The sequence below is a fragment of the Scardinius erythrophthalmus genome (assembly GCF_964197995.2).
Source record: "Scardinius erythrophthalmus genome assembly, chromosome: 18".
NCBI classification, from domain to species: domain Eukaryota; kingdom Metazoa; phylum Chordata; class Actinopteri; order Cypriniformes; family Leuciscidae; genus Scardinius; species Scardinius erythrophthalmus.
Window position 1 is genome coordinate 30,192,797 of NC_138238.1, and position 18,399 is coordinate 30,211,195.

At 41.2% G+C, this 18,399-nt stretch overlaps 1 protein-coding gene across 1 annotated transcript in view; it reads left to right on the plus strand.

Moving 5' to 3' along the window:
• The window catches only part of htra1b (HtrA serine peptidase 1b), a 38,982-nt gene that overhangs the window by 15,591 nt on the left and 4,992 nt on the right, over window positions 1–18,399 (plus strand). Inside the window, exons 4-5 of the mRNA XM_081393195.1 lie at window positions 16,537–16,731; window positions 18,150–18,182. Of these exons, the coding sequence (XP_081249321.1) occupies window positions 16,537–16,731; window positions 18,150–18,182 (228 nt within the window). The remainder of the gene's footprint in view (window positions 1–16,536; window positions 16,732–18,149; window positions 18,183–18,399) is intronic.

An 18,399-nucleotide genomic window follows, 5' to 3' on the forward strand; every position in this document is an offset into this window, starting at 1 on the left:
AAATAAACCACTACTTCACTTAACTGCTTCACTAAGGTGTCGGCCATCTTGAAAAATGGCCGCCATCTTGAAATTTCAAGTGGCTCAGACAATTTTCTTGTCAAGTGACCCATGGAGACTGCTCATGCCAATTTTCACGCTTGTATCATAAACTGAACAATTCTGCCAAACATAAGCACTTAGCTGCTCCACTATAGGGACTTTGGGGTGGTACTCAGTGTGTTTCGACCCTGCTGGGAAGGTAGTTGTTTTTTAAAGTTCAGTTGTTTTGTACCAGGCCCCAGAATTTCTACCCTGCTGCTGCTATAACCTGCTCCAGATTCTGAATGTTTGAAACAGGTCTAACCTTCGATGAGAAAAGCATACCCTGCAGAAATGCAGAGGAAAACAGATGCCAGTGGAGCATGTTAGAGCATGTTACTCTTTGAGTTCTAGTTTGTATCGCATAAAAACAGGTCTCGACAGGCCACATCAGGGTGAGAGGGGTGAGGAGAAATAACTGGTAAGGATGACTAATATCGTCTTCATTTAGATCTGGGTCATGGTACTTCTAAAAGATCAGTGAATGTATGAATGTTGAAAGGGTCACAACTCAAATATTGGCTGGAGGGTCGGTGTGTGTGTACTGTATGTATTTCCACTCTAGGACTGAGTACACACGGCTGTCTTTTTTCCACAGCTGTTCTTTTGTCTGCCAAACCCGTTGCTCGAAGATGAAATAGACAGATCTGTAAGATGGTTGTTAGTGAAGTCATGCACATTCAGGAAGTTCTGGTTTACAGATTTCTATCCTATCAGAGGTGCACAAGAATCACAACTATGTGCAAAACATGATACATTCTCATCCCATTTAACTATTTGTGCTGGGACATGAGTGATACTTCATTTCATGTGGCTTGTAAACCCTGTAAAGCCTGACATATGAAATAATAGTCAGAAAAAAAGATCATTTTAACTGGGCAAAAGAACTACTTAACAACTGCTGACATAATATAAATATTAGTTGTTACTCTATCTCCCAGTAATGTCTTAGTCAGATGTTTAATTTTAAGATAAAAGGTTTGTAGTTTTTATTGTGGGGGCAAAACATAAAGCAATGCAATATAATGATGATTGAGAGATGTACAAATAAACCTTCCTCAAAAGCTTGATGTATTAATTTTTCACATGATTTTTCAGAAAAATTATGTATGGATAATCAAGTAAATCTAGTTGTTTCAGTAAGTGTTTGTCTTGGAATATTACTAAAAATATAAAAGTTATTCTTATGTTTACTTTATAAAAATTTGTTAATATAAAAACAACATTGAAGTATAACCTGAATATCCTAGAGACTTGTATCAGTATATAACCACCCAGAACAACCTATAGTAGCAAACACTCAGAACACCTTGGAAACCACTTAGCAACTCTAAGTAAACCACCAAGTATTGTCATTTTCTGCAAGGTCAAATACCACTTACAGGTTTTTTTCAGTAGATTCAGAGATTGGTAAAAAAAAAAAAAAGCCCACAATGTTTAAAAGCCCAAAATGGCGGGTCTGGTAAAATAAGTTCCACCTCCCAAATAAATGAGCTAATCAAAACAGAGAGTGAACTGACTTGTTTTGAAATGGACTTTGATTGTGTGTAATTGGGATTCAAGGATGGATTATGGACGAAGCCAAAGAGGCCAATGCCACACATTCTCTGACTGCCAGGGAAACGGTAAAATCTAGTTTGACAAAATTTTGTATGTATGTTAGAGTAAAACCATGAGCTACAAGTCACTCGTTTCTTTGTACTATGTATTGGTGACCACACCAGAAGTCTATGTTCAATCTTGTCTCATCTGGGCCCTTTGTTTTTTTCAGATTTTTGAGTTTGCGGGATATGCTCATTGATGTGGGATATGTTCGCCATTAGTAGTTTCATGTTATTAGAAGACTACATAAACAGAAAAACAAGCCTGACAGAACTCTGTGCTTTGTAATTTACTACCGTCTCAGGGAAGCCCCTGTCATTAAGGAGTCCCAAAACGGCAGCTGAGATGTACAGCCTTCTGCAGTTGTGTTTAACACTGATGGGATGTTTGATGACAGCCTCAGCATGCACATTTCTCCATTAATTTAATGCAACTCTCATACATGTCTGCATTTATGTAATTTTCTATTTTAACTTTGTGTCATCGAGGCAAGCTACAAGCTGTGCGAGAAAACCTCATTTCGCTGGCCTCAAGAGGCACACTAGCGACTGACACTAGTGACTGCGGTCTTTAGCGTCCTTGTTAGCATGCCCACCTCCCATGCCGCAGACGCCGAATCTTGCTAGGAGGGGGTTGAGTAGGACCAGTTACATTTGGTGCCGTGACCCGGATGGGAGTGAGGTTTAGGGGGGTGACTGTAATTGAGGCAAGCTAGTAAGAGCTGTGTATGCAAACATCACTCCCCTTTATTCAAGAAGCTCGCTAGTGACTGTGGTCTTTAGCGTCCTTGCTAGCATGCCCGCCTTCCATGCTGGAGACGCCAGTTAGAATCCCGCTCGGAGCGGGTTGAGTAGGATCGGTTACATTTGGTGCCGTGACCCGGATGGGAGTGAGGTTTAGGGGGGTGAATGTAACGGAGCCAAGTTAGTAAGAGCTGTGCGAGTAAACCTTACTCCACTCTCCTCAAGAGGTGAGCGAGACGCCGGTTCGAAACCCTCTTCAGAGCGGGTCGAGTAGGACTGGCTACTAATATAAATTGCAAAAATGATGCAGAACACGGAAGTTAATTCTGAAGTTATAGCATTTGGTTTGCAGACGTCAGTCACTTGATATATTAGACAATGAAATGTGTGAGAATTGAATGTGTGGTACAAGTGTCCAAATACTTTTTTGAGGCCACTGCACATTTACATGCACAGACTAAAAAATGAGTCTGGGTTTGTTGGCTGGATCCAACTTCATTTGGGACTGATTGTTCTGTCTGTCTGGAATTCCCCTTAAAGGTAATTTGGGAAGCCCTGCTGGCAAAATTCCTGTCTCAATAACAAGGAATTCATGTCAATGCACTGAAACGATAATTTGAAGATGATCTTTGCTCAGTTGCAACGCCAACATGCTATCCTGGCAATGTCGTAACTTGCCTTATGTTCTTCACAATTTGCTCTAAACAGACACTGTTAGTGGAAATCTGACTTTGAGGTCACGTTTTCTAAAATCTGGGTCAGTTATTAAGGTTGGTGTTGGTTAAGGCCCATGTAATGCAGAGGTCTTGCTCAGACACATCTTCCTGACTCATCAGAGCAAAGAAAGAGAGCCCTTCAATGTCTCACTGCTGGCATTCAATTGCTCATACAAATGAGGGTAAACATTTCATGGGTAAACAGCAGCTGGATTTGTCATTGAATTCTTTTTATGTACGTATTTTTTCAGTGGTTAATGCATACCACAAAACTAGTCTGCAAACATTCACATTGGCAGTTTTGTACTCAAGGCTGATCGATGCCAGTTCAAAGACATACAAGGAGTCTTGGCATCCCTCAGGGTATTAAGAGATGAAGTCTGGCAGTCATGCAGTCGTCATTCATCCTGGGTTATTTCAGCGCATATTTGAAAGGGTTTGGTCTTGTCTTCCAAGAAAGCAGTCTTGCCGCCTTTTTCCATGATGGGGCAAGACACCAAATTTGGGTCAGACTCCTTGATGCAAAGACAAATATGTTTGTCATTCAAAAATTGTGATAAATGGATGATTTAGAGCCATGTTTTTGAAATGTCTCAGTGAATTTATGTTTAAAGTAGAATTTACTTTGTAAAAAAGTGATGTTAAAAGCTAAGACTTGGCATAAACAGTCCCTGTCTATCAATATACATGAAGCCAAAGTCAGAAACGTCTAAACTGTCAGTTTGACCTATGGCAGGGTGACTGTGATTTTGGAAACACCAGCTCAATGGAATCTGATTACGGTTGCTGCGAAACAGGAAGAACCAGTCGAAGATTCCTGCTCTTTCTGGCAGAACACAGGAGTTTTAGAGAGGAATGATGTTTGGGACTCATCTGGGATTGATTTGCTCTAGATGGAAGTTTTGCGCACAATAAATATGTGTTCATATCATGTGTCTTTTGACTCAACAGCCGTTTCAAAACAATTGAATTATTTACAGAAGAGCTTTCTCATCCAATATGTTTATGGATGTATTTTGGATTATCCATTGGTGTTTTGTTTTTTTGCCATTTTATACACTTAACAATTGACGCCATGCTAAAATCTCATAAAGATGCTTAGATCACGCTAAGACAGGGAGAATGCCATTAGAATGTGAATGTTTTCTCATCATCTTTATGGGAGGGCTGAGAGAACTTCTTTAGCATTAAAAACAAGTCCTGTAGTTTTACATGTTTCAAATTTGTAGGCTGTACATAACATCCCCAGGATGTTTCCAGACAGCATACACTGAAAGTTTAAGGTGAATAGCTTTAAGGACCACATGAAATCTACAGTTTTGTGGCATTTAAGGCTGATTTATACTTCTGCGTCGGACCTACGCCGGAGCCTCTACGCTGTAGGCAACGCGTTGGTTTTCATTTATACTTCTGCGTCGTTGTCCGCGTTCACGCGCGCAGAGGGAGCATGTGAAACCCGACGGAGCAGTCCTAGCAGACCAATCACAGCGCTTGCGTCCGCGTAGAGTTGACGCGTTGTTACATTTTTGGAGAGGTGCACGTCAGGGTACGCCGAAAGGTACGCGCGCTACACACAGCCTACGACGTAGCTACGGCGTAAGTTCGACGCAGAAGTATAAATTGGGCTTTAGTCTGTTAGAGTAACCACCCAACCCTCTCTTAGGGGGATTTGAACCGACGTAGAATGCATTTGCTGCTTTTAAGGGGTTTGTAAGGTTAATCTTTTGAGTTTCACAGAACAATGGTTAATAGCCTTGACTGGTTTTAATGAGCTGTGAACATATTTACTTGTATCTGATGTTCAGGTATATTAAATATCTTTGACCTGCAACAAATTTTCGAGTTGTTGGAAATGCAGGTTAACCTAGTTTGATTTTCTTGAAATTGTGAGCATGCCTGCAAATTTAACAGATAAAATCATGGTTAAAGGTAGGTGCACAGACCCAAAAGTAAAATATATTTAAATATAATGTTATGTGAGTTTCTCAACTGCCCTCTAAGGGTATTTACATTTATGCATTTTGCAGATATTTGAATTAGAAGAAATGTACACTACGTTGAAGGTGTACATTTTTATCAGTTCATGCATGATGAATTTTGCTGGGATTCGAACCCATGATCTTGCCGTTGTCAGCACCATTCTCTACTGTTTGAGATTCAGGAAATCGAAATGCAAATAAAGTCAAAATTTCAATATAAAATAATACTGTTTACAATTTTCACAAATGTTTAATCACAGTTAAAATGTACAGTTATAAAATCATATGTTCTCATGTTAACTTTTTTGGTAATCTGTGAGAAGTATTAAAGTTAAAGGTATACTGATTTTTTGTGAATTGTGTTGTTTCCAATTATAGGGTCCAGTTGACCCATACCATAATGACTTACACAGATTTTTAACATAATATAAGAGTTCAAAGAAAACAGTCTTGGATTTAGCAATTCCCTGCAATTCCCGCTCTTCTTTGAAAAATGGAACATCTTGAGGCTGTTGAACACTGAGTCATAGGCTAAAATTTCAGCTACTCAGGAGACAGAGTCAAAACATCAGTTCAGATTGTTTAAGCTGTCTGAAATCGGGCCAGTCGTTTTGCCCTGTGGAAGTAAAATCTGACTCATCAGTTGGGATAATTCATCTCTGTGGGTCGTAGTAGTTTGTTTTCTCTTCTCAGAGAGCTTTCTAAATTCACATCAATGATCCACTTGTAAAGAGATTAGAGGGATTTAATGAAATAGTCGTCAAATCCGCTTCCACTTTAACAGACGACACAAGCTGATTAAATCGTCCTGTAGAACGATCATTGAATATTATGTTTTGTTAACTGATTGATGGAAAATTACATTTAAAGAACAGAGGAAACATCAAGATTAGATGGAAGTATGAGACAACCGTAGGCCTACATAGGCTACTTGCCATACTTTGCCAACCTGCTCAAATCTGTTGATTCCAAAACATGGCCTGTTTATTTGTGTTCCCAGAGCATATGAGCGGAGTGGAGCGGTGAGAATCTCAGCTCATCGCTCACGGAACTGTTCACCCCTCCGCTCCCCCGCTCAAAGCTACATCAGGCCGCTCCACACATTATCGCTCAGCGCTCAACGCAGTTTGCTTCGCTCCACTCAAATCAAATCTCAAAAAAAGGAAACAAATCTACATGTATATGTATATCACTTTTAGCTTAGACCACAGCCTTACCTCCTAAAGAACGAATGAGCAACAACAACATTTTTCAAATAGAAATGTTTTATTTCAAATTACACATTAGGCCTTAAGAAGGAATATAGCCTACACAAAAAGTCCTGTAAAATTAAACGAATAAATGGGCCTAATAATATAAATACAAATGATATAAACAAAAATATACATAAAAGTTTTAAAAGTAAATTAACTATTAAGATTGAATTTTATTTGAATTTTGATAGCCTAAGTGAACTTTTGCGCAACGCGCACGATTAAAATTTAAATTGCCTTAGGCCTATATCCATTGTAGCTACACACAACCTGCTGTAAAATTAAACGAATAAATGGGCCTAATAATATAAATAAAATTTATATAAACAAAAATATAAAAAAAAATATATAGGCCTACATAAACGTTTTAAATGTAGGCTAATAACTGAACTTTTGAGAATATAAATTCTTATAACTGAACTTTTGCGCAGCGCGCAGGATTAAAATTTAAATTGGCTTGTAGGCCTATCAATTGTTTCAATATTACGCTATATTTAATTCCATATTCAATTTGCTAACCTTCCCAGCGTGTTCACGTTGCACACTTTCATGTTTTGGAGAGATGTTTTCTTTTTAGATTCCAAAATGAATCTTTACTGACTGAAACGATGTTTCCACATTCGTTTTCTTGTACCACATTATCATTGTTAGCTTGCCTGAGCATGCTTCAGAATCGTGGTGTGAGCGGAGCGAAATTGGAGCGGCAAATAGGGCGACGCTCCGTCCTTTTAAAAATGCCGCTCTGCGCTCTGTCCAAGATCCGCACGCTCCCGCTCCACTCCGCTCACATGCTCTCCCTTTGAGCTTCATCTAAAAGATAAAGATTAGATAAACTATGGTTGAGTTTGGAATGGAAATCTATGCTGCAGTTCTGCTTACTGTAAACTGTACAGTAAATATTATATACAGCTATACAGTATGTATGTCACATTGCTACTATCTTGACATAAAATTTAGTATTTGCATTTATAATATATATTTTGCATATAAATGCAATGTGCTATCCCCATTACAGTATTGCTCGCTGCATGCGTTTTTGATAAAAAAATGAATACAGAACAATAAATGTATGAATACATAAATAATAACAATAAACAACAAGTCACACATTTTTTATATAGCGCTTTTTACAATACAGATTGTTTCAAAGCAGCTTTACAGAGATAGCCTAACAGGAAAACAATGCAAAAAGTTTGTTTCCAGAAGAAAATAGCGTCACAGTCCAGCTTTGGTAAGTTCAGTGATGTTTCATTTTTGTTTTAAAAAAGTTATTAATTTAGTTAATTTATATATATATATGGAGTAAACCGTGATGTCATCATCCAGCTCAGTTCAGTTCATGTATAATAGTGTCAATGCAGGCAGATCAATATTATTGTTAAATATTAAATGAAATGTTAAATTTAATGTCCCCAACTAAGCAAGCCAAGCCAATGGCAACAAAGGTGGAAAAAGGCAACAGTGGCAAGGAACCAAAACTCCATCAGTTGGCAGAATGAAAAAAAAACTCCAAATCCTAAAACTTCACAAGGAGCCCTTGCTCATCATTTACTGTAACTTATCCACTCATGTTTGTACATAACCACCTGATCACCTTTACCAGTTTGCACAGTTCAGCACTTCAGTTAGTACAATCAGCACTAAATGTCATTTCTCCTATGATTTTTGCGTAATAGTCAGCTTGGGTAAAGTTTCAGATTTCAGGCAGATGCAGAAATTCAACATCTCTTTTTAGTCCTGACTTAGAGCAAAGAGAAGAAAAATCCTCATCATTAAAGACTAGGGATGCCCCCGATCAAGTTTTTTTGTGCCCCTGACCCGGTCCGAGTCATTGAAAATTGAGTATCTGCCGATACCGAGTCCCAGTCCGATACTTCAATCAACTAAAATCAATCCAATGTATACAGGGCTGTGTAGAGAGTTTATCAGGGGCAGGGGCTCAAATGTAAAAAGGGGGCATCTATCACTAGAACAATTCCAATATAACAATTACTACAGTAATTATTTATAGACCTATTTTGGACTGAGTGATAACGATAATGAATATGGGACTGCTGATAAGAACTTCTTGTATTTTATACAGTAAGAAGAATAATTCCAACAAAAAAAAAAAAAAAGTGGATAAGGTTAAAAAGCATTGCGAAGCTTGCGATGTCAAAACATATATTATATATAGTATGCTATCTCTGCTGCGTCCCAATTCAGAGGCTGCATCCTTCGAAGGGCGCATTCAAGGTCGATCGCGTCACCACTGCACGACGAAGGCTGTCCCAATTCGAAGGCTCCTTCAAATGCGGCCTCTAAATGCGTCCTTCGTTTTCTGTGAAATTAAGGATACAACAGATGGATTCTTCATGGCCTTGCCTTCACCAGAATTCATTGCGCATCAGTGACGACAGGATTTTCAGAGAATTTTCCGAGTTACACTTTTAAACGCAAGTATTGGTTTTCAACTTACTTATCTAATGTAAAAATAAAAAAAACCTTTAAAGCAGTTCAAATGTTGTCTAATATCTTACTTAGATGCGATTATATATAGTTTATACTTTTTAATATATACAGAAATGGACCGTGGTGAGCATATTTAGACAGTTTGTGAACCCTGTTTTGTTTTCAGACAGTTTAATATAGTCTAGTACAAACCTTACTGTCACTCATCAACGGCAGGCGACAAGAACAGTCCTCCATAGACTAGACTGTCCCATTTAACAACGCTCAGTCTGACCTCCGTTGCCTTCAAAGGCGTGGCCATTGAAGTCCGAGTCCTTCGAAGGATGCAGTCTTTGAATTGGAACACGCGCTGCGTCCCAATTCACCTACTTATACTACGCCCTAAAAGTATGTACTCTTTTTGTGAAGAAAAAGTACATACTTTTGAGTGTGTAACAAAAGAGTAGGCAAGCTTTGGGACATACTGCTTATCTTAACGGACAGATCTGTCACGTGCATCCTGTCACCATAAACTGCCCTGTCAATCATCTTGTCAGTTAAAATCCTCCATTCAATCTAATTTAATTTCCTACCGTTTCGGAGAGAAATGTAGTTGCACGTTCATCTGCCAGTCGTGGGTCTTACGAGTTGTGGAGCAACTATGCTCGAACCAGAGCTGTTCGGACCAATCAAAATGTCAGGGCGGGCTTTATACGATGATGGACAGATGATCAACAGTAACGTAATCATCCACGTCACCAAAGAGCGCTTGGGTTGAATTCGTTTACAACAAAGATGGCTGCCGCTGGAGAATTGAGATGTGTAGATTCCACCATTGCGTCTGTTATAGAAGATATCGAGAGCGCATTCATTTTAAAAGTGAACCGCATTCATTTTAAAAGAGGAACAGAGAACCACGATCAAGGCATTTGTCAATCAGAAAGATGAATGAAGAACATACTTCACTTACTCCGTTGCTCTGATTGGTTGTAGGTCTATCCAATTGAGTGCAGAGGCATTTTCCTTCCTGGTTCAGTTGAAACACGCCCCATAATCACAGCCCAATGGAGCAGTATCAGACTCATATTCTGACTAGAATCTGAGTATGACGACGTCAGGCTAGCATTGACTTATTTCATCTTAAAAATTAAGGAGGTATCAGAAGTATGAGCATTGTTACAAGACTATTGCCAGTCGGTGGCAAGTTTTATTTCAAATTTAGGAGAAGGGGACAATTCCACTAATAGGCCTATGTCTTTCTGTCTGTCTGTGTTTAGCACCGGTGTCGGTACATATAACGCATATTGTTTTAGCACAAAAGCACATAATTTGAAGACTAAGTTTAGCAAAGCTAGATTTGGTGCAGGACGCAGCCTGCTGGCTTTAAGAGCATGATTGTAGGTTGTCAGATGCAGTCAGAGGTTGTGGGAGTGAGTGAAGGAGTAGAACAGTAGCATGTTATCTTTAGCTAAGCATTGATTGTGCATCTGCAAACAAGACCGCCTGGAATGCTCAGCAGGCATTCTCCCATACTCCCTCCACTTCCAAAAATATGGGCTTGTTTTTTTTGTCCTCTTGTACCCTCTGTTAGAGTTTCAGTTAACCCTTTAGATCTTTTTTGTTAATGGTGAATGTATCCTTCCGCAGCTCCTTTGAGGGATTCGAGATTGGTAGGCCCTATGTCACACAGGTATCTCTCATTAGCTTTCGTTCCACCGGCCTCGCTCTGCACCCATGGCTGTCGGCCCCGGACCTGCTCCACCCCACAGTGAATTATAATTGGTCCATGTAATATAATTACACTGCATCCTTATGCATTGCTTTCTGCCAGGACGTTTACGGGCTTTTCCCAAATCACGGAAGTGACCTCGACGTCCGGGTTAGTGGTAGCATTAGCCGTCAGGCAAGTGTTATTTAAATAAACTCCTGATGTACTTATAAACTTTCCAATGCCACATTTTATGAGTACAGCACCTATTTGTAGTACTGTAGAAGTTTGGTACCATTCTGGGCATTATTAGTGGGGTAATTTACGAGATACATCATAGGATCCATTAGCTCCTGCACTAAACCATTCGACTGATATCTCTAAATAAGCTCTAACTTTAATAATGTTAGACCAAGGGAAAAAAGGCTTCTGGGGGGTGTTTGGCTCGAGGTCATGGTGCAAAGGACCCTAGGTTGATTTTACTCCGAACCATCCCTTTAAGGTTACGGCTTTGTTAAAAACACTAAGCCTAAGTAAAAGCAACAGTAACAGTGATGCTTGACTTAGCACACAGATAAAATGTTTGCAAAATGTCATTCCAGCTTTTCTGAAATTTTCCCCTTAATAAGGATACCATCATTTCTATTCCAGCATCTGGAATTATCCTTAGGCTACAAGCTGACAGCTGTACATACCAAAACACATAAGTGCACACACAGACTCAGATATGGACATCCTGAAAAAAAACAATCACATTTTATTTTAAATACACGCAAACAATCAATTGTATTCTTCTTCTTTTTTCCGATTGCACAAAAACACGAGTTTGTAGTCGATTCTTTCAGCAGATATGTTTCCATTCAGGCATAGCTTGATGATATGAGCAGCCTTTTCTCTTTCTCACCAAACTTTTATCTTCCTGTTGCCAGAAGGGGAATGGTGTTGAAATCTCAAGAGTGAAAAAGGAGGCTCTAATCTGACTCAGAATGGTATCAACCATACAGCTGTGGCCACTGCAGGCAATGATTGAACTTTCATTTATTTATTTTATTTTTTCTGACAACCAAAAGTCTAGTGCATATACACACAAGCCCACACATAAAACTAATAAGCTATTGTTCAGTTATTTGCTTATTTCTAATATTCACAAAAAAACAGACAGAACCAAGGGATATTTTTTTTGTCCGGTTTGTTTCAGCAGTAGTCATGTATTATAATATTGCAGCTGTTATAATATAACAACATAACAGCTGAATAAACAGAGCTATAAAACTTTATCAAGGCTGTGTCTGAAACCTAAAAATACAGATAGTATATATAGAAAGGCATCAATGCATCTGAATTAAATGTTTGTGTATACAGTAAATGTATTCTTAGCTGCCTATTGTCACATTCAAGTTAGTTTGGACTCGTTATGTTTTGTCATCACCTGCCTACGTCAACTCATTTGTTGTCACGGACACTAGTCACGTTCAGCTGTGCACTCATCATTCACCATCATTAACACCTATTATGTTCAGTTCTGTTTCAGTCCAGTGTCCGGTATTCAGTGTTCAGTGTGTGTTGCTATCCGTTTGACTTGTAATTGAATCTCTTGTGAATAAACCTTTGTATTGGATATTACGTCTTCCTCATCTGTCTGCCAGCAACCACCCGTGACAGAATACCGGACCAAACAAGTGAACGCATTTGTACGATTTTTTCGAACGCATTGTGTACGATGGACTTTCTGTCAGTTAAACTCAAGACCTGAGTCCACCGCAGGTAGCGCGACGGAGACCACTGCGATGAATGAGCCCACGCCCACAAGAGCGACCGAGGACCACATCGCCACAGAGCCCGAGCAGCGTGCGCCTGACCAGGTGTGTGAGCCGGCCGAGCCATCCATTGCCGAGGGAGTACTGGTGGACGTCGAGGGTTCGGAAGTGAGCCCCCTACCCTGACTAAACTCCCCCCCACCCCCCTTTTTGGTTTCTGCATTGGACTTCAGTCTCTCCCCCAGTCTCAAGCCATCTGTGCCACCCAGTCATCTGTCACCCTTCAGTCCCTCGACACCACCTCTGCCTCTCAGTAGTTTGGTACAACCTCAGACCTGTCGGGAGCCATCTTCTCCTGGGCATGAGGAGCCCGAGCCTCTGCCTGCAGCCTCAGTGTGCTACGCTCTGCCTCGACCTGTCACCCTGGCTCTCGAACCTGCACTCCTTCCACCCTTGACCTCTGCGTGGACCATCGGCCATTCGGTCTCGCTTGGCACGTCGGCTCCACCGAGGTCAGACATCGCTTCACCTCTGCTACGGACTTGCAGACTGCTCTCTGGTCCTCCACCCCTTCTGCTACGGCTTGCTCCGCCCTACCTCAGGCTCCACCTCCGCCCTTGGTCGCTTCAACTCACCCTCAGACCTCCGGATCTCCACCTCGCTCTTGGGAGGTCGTCACTGCGGCTCTGTCGCGGCCTCCAATATCTTCACCATCTCTCCACTACCTCGGCTCATCGGCTGCACAGTGGGCTCCATCCTCGCCACCGTCGTCTTCAGTCAGACACATGCCGGCCCTCATCAGTATTCCTCCATGGCTCCTCCCTCCGTCAACACCGCCGTGGGGCACCACTCTGGCTGTGGCCTGGATGAACAGCCATCATCCCCTGCTCAAGGCCACCCCTTGGCTCACTCCACCTTCATCACCACCAGGGACTTCGTTGTTCGTCCTCCTCCCGGTCGTCCATCCAACCCCAGAACCATCATCTGCCTGTCTGTGCCATCCCTTCGCCAGCCCCTCATCCTCTTCATCTGCCTGTCTGTGCCATCCCTTCGCCAGCCCCTCATCCTCTTCATCTGCCTGTCTGTGCCATCCCTTCGCCAGCCCCTCATCCTCTTCATCTGCCTGTCTGTGCCATCCCTTCGCCAGCCCCTCATCCTCTTCATCTGCCTGTCTGTGCCATCCCTTCGCCAGCCCCTCATCCTCTTCATCTGACTGTCTGTGCCATCCCTTCGCCAGCCCCTCATCCTCTTCATCTGCCTGTCTGTGCCATCCCTTCGCCAGCCCCTCATCCTCTTCATCTGCCTGTCTGTGCCATCCCTTCGCCAGCCCCTCATCCTCTTCATCTGCCTGTCTGTGCCATCCCTTCGCCAGCCCCTCATCCTCATCATCTGCCTGTCTGTGCCATCCCTTCGCCAGCCCCTCATCCTCTTCATCTGCCTGTCTGTGCAATCCCTTCGCTAGCCCCTCATCCTCTTCATCTGCCTGTTTTTGCCATCCCTTTGCCAGCCACCTTAACCATCCCTTCACCATCCCCTCATCCTTTTCATCTGTCTGTCTTTGCCATCCCTTTGCCAGCCCCCTTAACCATCCCTTCGCCATCCCCTCATCCTCTTCATCTTCTCTTCACAGCGCTAGGTCGTACCTAACGGGAGGGGGCGTTCTGTCACATTCACGTTAGTTTGGACTCGTTATGTTTTGTCATCACCTGCCTACGTCACTCATTTGTTGTCACAGACACTAATCACGTTCAGCTGTGCACTCATCAGTCACCATCATTAACACCTGTATATGTTCAGTTCTGTTTCAGTCCAGTGTCCACTATTGTCTATGTTCAGTGTGTGTTGCTATCCGTTTGCCTTCCTGTTAGATCTTTAGAGAATAAACCTTTTGAATTGAATCGTATATGTCTTCCTCATCTGTCTGCCAGCAACTACCCGTGACACCTATGATATACCACAATCTTATACATGTTTTTGGTGGATAGTGGAAAAATAAAAAATGGTATTTTATGGAATAGCTGAATGAAGTAAATTCATTCATAAATGTCTGTTTTCTATATCTGTTTTCTACCTACATTTCTGCAAAACTACTTACACATGTACTTACACACATATACAATTCACTGCAGTTTCCAGCTGAAATAAACACTAGAGACAGTAAAACGCCAACATTTTTATCAACAGATTATCGATTCATTTCATGTGGTTCCTTGCACAATTCTATATTATGACCTCAAGTAGGGTTTAGTGAAGGTGGTACATTATTTTCAAATGTGATGTATTAACTAGTGTTAACTCGATTAATCGCGATTAATTGCATATAACATAAACGTTTGTAAAAAGTATGTGTTATATATATATTTGGCTATACATATATATACTCCAAAAAATGCTGGGTTGTTTCAACCCAAATTTGGGTCAAATATGGACAAACCCTGCTTTTGGGTTGAATTTATTAATACAAATTGTAAACCAATGGTTAGGTTTGTCCATATTTGACCCAAATTTGGGTTAAAACAACCCAGACCTAAAACTGGATCAGGTGTATAAAAAGACATGCAAATAATTGGAACTTAAGTAGGGAATAACATGGAGGACATCTTCATGTAAACATCAGAAAGCTGTGGTCCTCTTTAGTCTGAGCATTTGAGGTGTGTGGCTTACTCATGGCTCTTTGAGGCCTTGCATTATCTGCACAATCTGAACATTTCAAAGCACCACAGGGCAAGACATCCCATCAGATTCAGCACATAGAGATGAAGGTAGAGCTGTTTAGCCACAATGTCAAGCTTCATGTTTGGTGTAAAACAACCACTGACCAGAAGAACCCCCTACCAGCTGATGAAAGCATTATGGGTGTGTTTTACTGCCTTGCAGATCAGCTGGTCATATCAGAGCACTTGAGGAAAATGTAAGAGCATTCATCCACAAGCTGAACCATACAAAGAATGTGTTAACCCAAAACACACAAGTAATAAGTAGGTAAAACAAGAAGTAATAAAGAATCAAAGGAAATCCTTTATATTAAAGTGCCCCTGTTATGCTATTTTAAAGGTTCCTAATTTTGTTTTGGAGGTCTCCTACAATAGATTTATATGCATTCAAGGTAAAAAAAAAATATTCTCATAACCCCTCCTTTCCGAGAGCCTTCTCTGCTCTGATTGGTCAGATGGCCCAGACTGTTGTGATTGGTCTACCACTTATAGTGTGGGTCGGAAACGAAACGGCCATTACCATATCAGAATTTCAGCTCCGGAGTCTTCCTCAGCACTTTTAAACACAGTGATACAAACAGTAACAACGCTGTCGTTTTTGCCATAACAATTTGAGTCCTCATTTTTTGGAAGTGCATGTCGAACCAAACTCTTCTAGGCCTCAGCTACAGCTACATTGTTTGAGGGCTGGTCAACATAGACTTTGTTCATGGGCAGCCAGTGAAGACCATAGGCTGGCATTATGCAAATTTGTTTCAAACCTACATAGGTTTGTGCAGGAAGTATTAAGCAGGAATTATTGATGCCTTGTTTCATGCAATTCACAATTGGTTCTTTCTTTTGGGAGACAATGACTCTGCAATAGTTTACAATAACTTTGCAGACATTTTATATTCACAATCAGCTATATTACGCTCTACATGAAAGCTAATATCTGGAAAAGCATTATAGTGACACTTTAACCTAAAAGAAATGGTGGCACTTGAAGTGGGAAACATTTGCATGATGATGCCGGAGAATTACAATTCAAATAAATGTTTCCTCCCAAAGGAAATCACATTCAAACATCCTTAATATCTCAGTTTCTCCTTTAAAGCAATGAAATTAATTGGAGTATATTGCTTAGGTCTCCTGCTTCTCAGATGTTTCTCCTTAGAAAAATACCTCAGTAATTTCACGTGTGCCTTTTCTATAGCTCTCAACAATGAGCAGGTCTCAAACTGAGAACTCAATCTCCTGAGCTGTAGAGAGCAATCTATGAGCAATAACATTTGCTTTTGGGAAGGATGAAGATTTGAACAGCTTGAAGATTTAGGCCTATTTCATTTCTGTTAATTAATGATTGCTAAAATATTTAATGATTATTAGATTTTTAATAATTGTATTTATTTGAGTAAATATAATTACCGTAATAATATATTGAAGAACTTTTTTTAATATATCTATATTAAATCTACGTATTAAAAATATAAGTTTAACTTGAATTCAATGATTGATTATGGCCCAGGACAATAGTGTCAAAGCCTCATGCTGTCTTTTATTTCATATTGCAGACGAAACTCCCAGTGCTGTTGTTGGGCAGATCAGCTGATCTGAGACCAGGCGAGTTTGTGGTCGCTATCGGCAGTCCGTTCTCCCTTCAGAACACAGTGACCACAGGCATAGTCAGCACCACCCAGAGAGGCGGCAAAGAGCTGGGTCTGCGTAACTCTGACATGGACTACATTCAGACAGATGCCATCATCAATGTGAGCTCAAACACTACATTTGATCATATATTACATAAACTGTCTTTGTTTGCTAAGTGGATCAGTGACATGATGCTCAGTTTTGTCTGTATCTGTTAATAAGAAAAATATTTTTTATTTAGACAATGACTTGACAGCAGCGTGTCTGTGTATCTATTGGCAGTAGCAAGTCTATACTTGCTCTACAGCATGTGTGGCATGATCTAGTTGATCTAGTCCACCAAAATCAAATACATTAACATTGCCATAACCACTAAAGTGCCAAAACTACTTTGAGAGTTATGATTGAAATATCTACTAGTTCAGCCATGTAACTCTAGAGGGCGCAGAAAAGTCCTTTAAATGAAATCTGCAAGCAATCACTCTATTGTGACATGGCACAAGATGATTGGCCTCTGCTTATTCTGCAGTCAATGAGATCGCTTGCTCAACATTTAAATAGTCAGGTTCAATGTACACTGTAGGCTAGTCCTGCAGCGGGCTATCAGAGTTCGTCTGAAACCCTCCACCGCCCCAGCTCCACCTGTCTAGATCTGCTATGCGATTTAGTATGTTGTGATGGAACGGCTGCCTCCCCCTTATTATCAGCGCCACCCCATCTGCGTTCATGACAGGAGTGGGTGTGAAAGAGAGGAGGGGCGCGGAAACAACCAGGACTGGTGGCTGTTAAATGCAGAGTTAGTCTCTTCCCCCGTGCATGCACACTGATGTCCTCATGGGCCCAAAAGGGGAGCATGGAGGGTTTCCCGCACCGCCATATGGACTGAGTCACCGGACCCATAGTCTCGCGTTGCCAGGCCTTCAGACTGACGGCAAAAGGTCTGGACTTCATAGCAGCGTTCATTGGCCAAAGACCTCCCAGAGGGTGTCTGACTGACATGTAAAGCAACTAATCACAGTTCGTTTTGTTCCGCGTCATGTTAACGGGCGTGTAAAACGTTCAGCCAATGGTCTGTAGGCGCAACGTCTGGGGCTGAGACTACCAGACTCGTGGTCCGTATGGAAAACACTCGTTTGCGCCGACTGGTTAGGATGCCGGTCCGCCATTCTCTCCATGTGCCGTGGCCTCAGGGAAGATGAGCTGCCGAGGAGAAGCACACACGCCGGACCCTTACCTGAATCCATCCTGACTGAACACTGCCCCTCCTCCATGATTCCCCGGCACAACAAAGACACCAGATCCTCTGTTTATTTGGACACTTTTCCCTTTTGAACACTTTCCTTTTTAGACTTTTTTTTTAATGTTTTATTTATAGTAATGCACAGTGTGTCTGTTTGCCTATTGGCAATAGCAAGTACATGTTGTTATGATTTAAATATATATACATGACCCATTAGTGGCAAAGAGCTCTTCACTATATAGAAAAAAAAAAAGAATCACACACATTTCATAAACCCAAACTCTTTCTGTGTTTCAGTATGGCAATTCAGGAGGGCCCCTGGTGAACCTGGTAAGATTTGTACTTTGTTATGTCCTCCCCACAGTCTTATGTGATAGTGAATTAACAGGAGTGACAGAAAGCAGCCAGAACCAAGTTTACACAGTCGATAATGTTTATGGCAAGTCTTTCTGAGCCTGGAAACAAATGTTGTTGGCAGAATGACTGTGTGTTGAGTCAGCCGTGAACACAAACACATGCGTGCATTCATAATGATCAATTTCGGAAG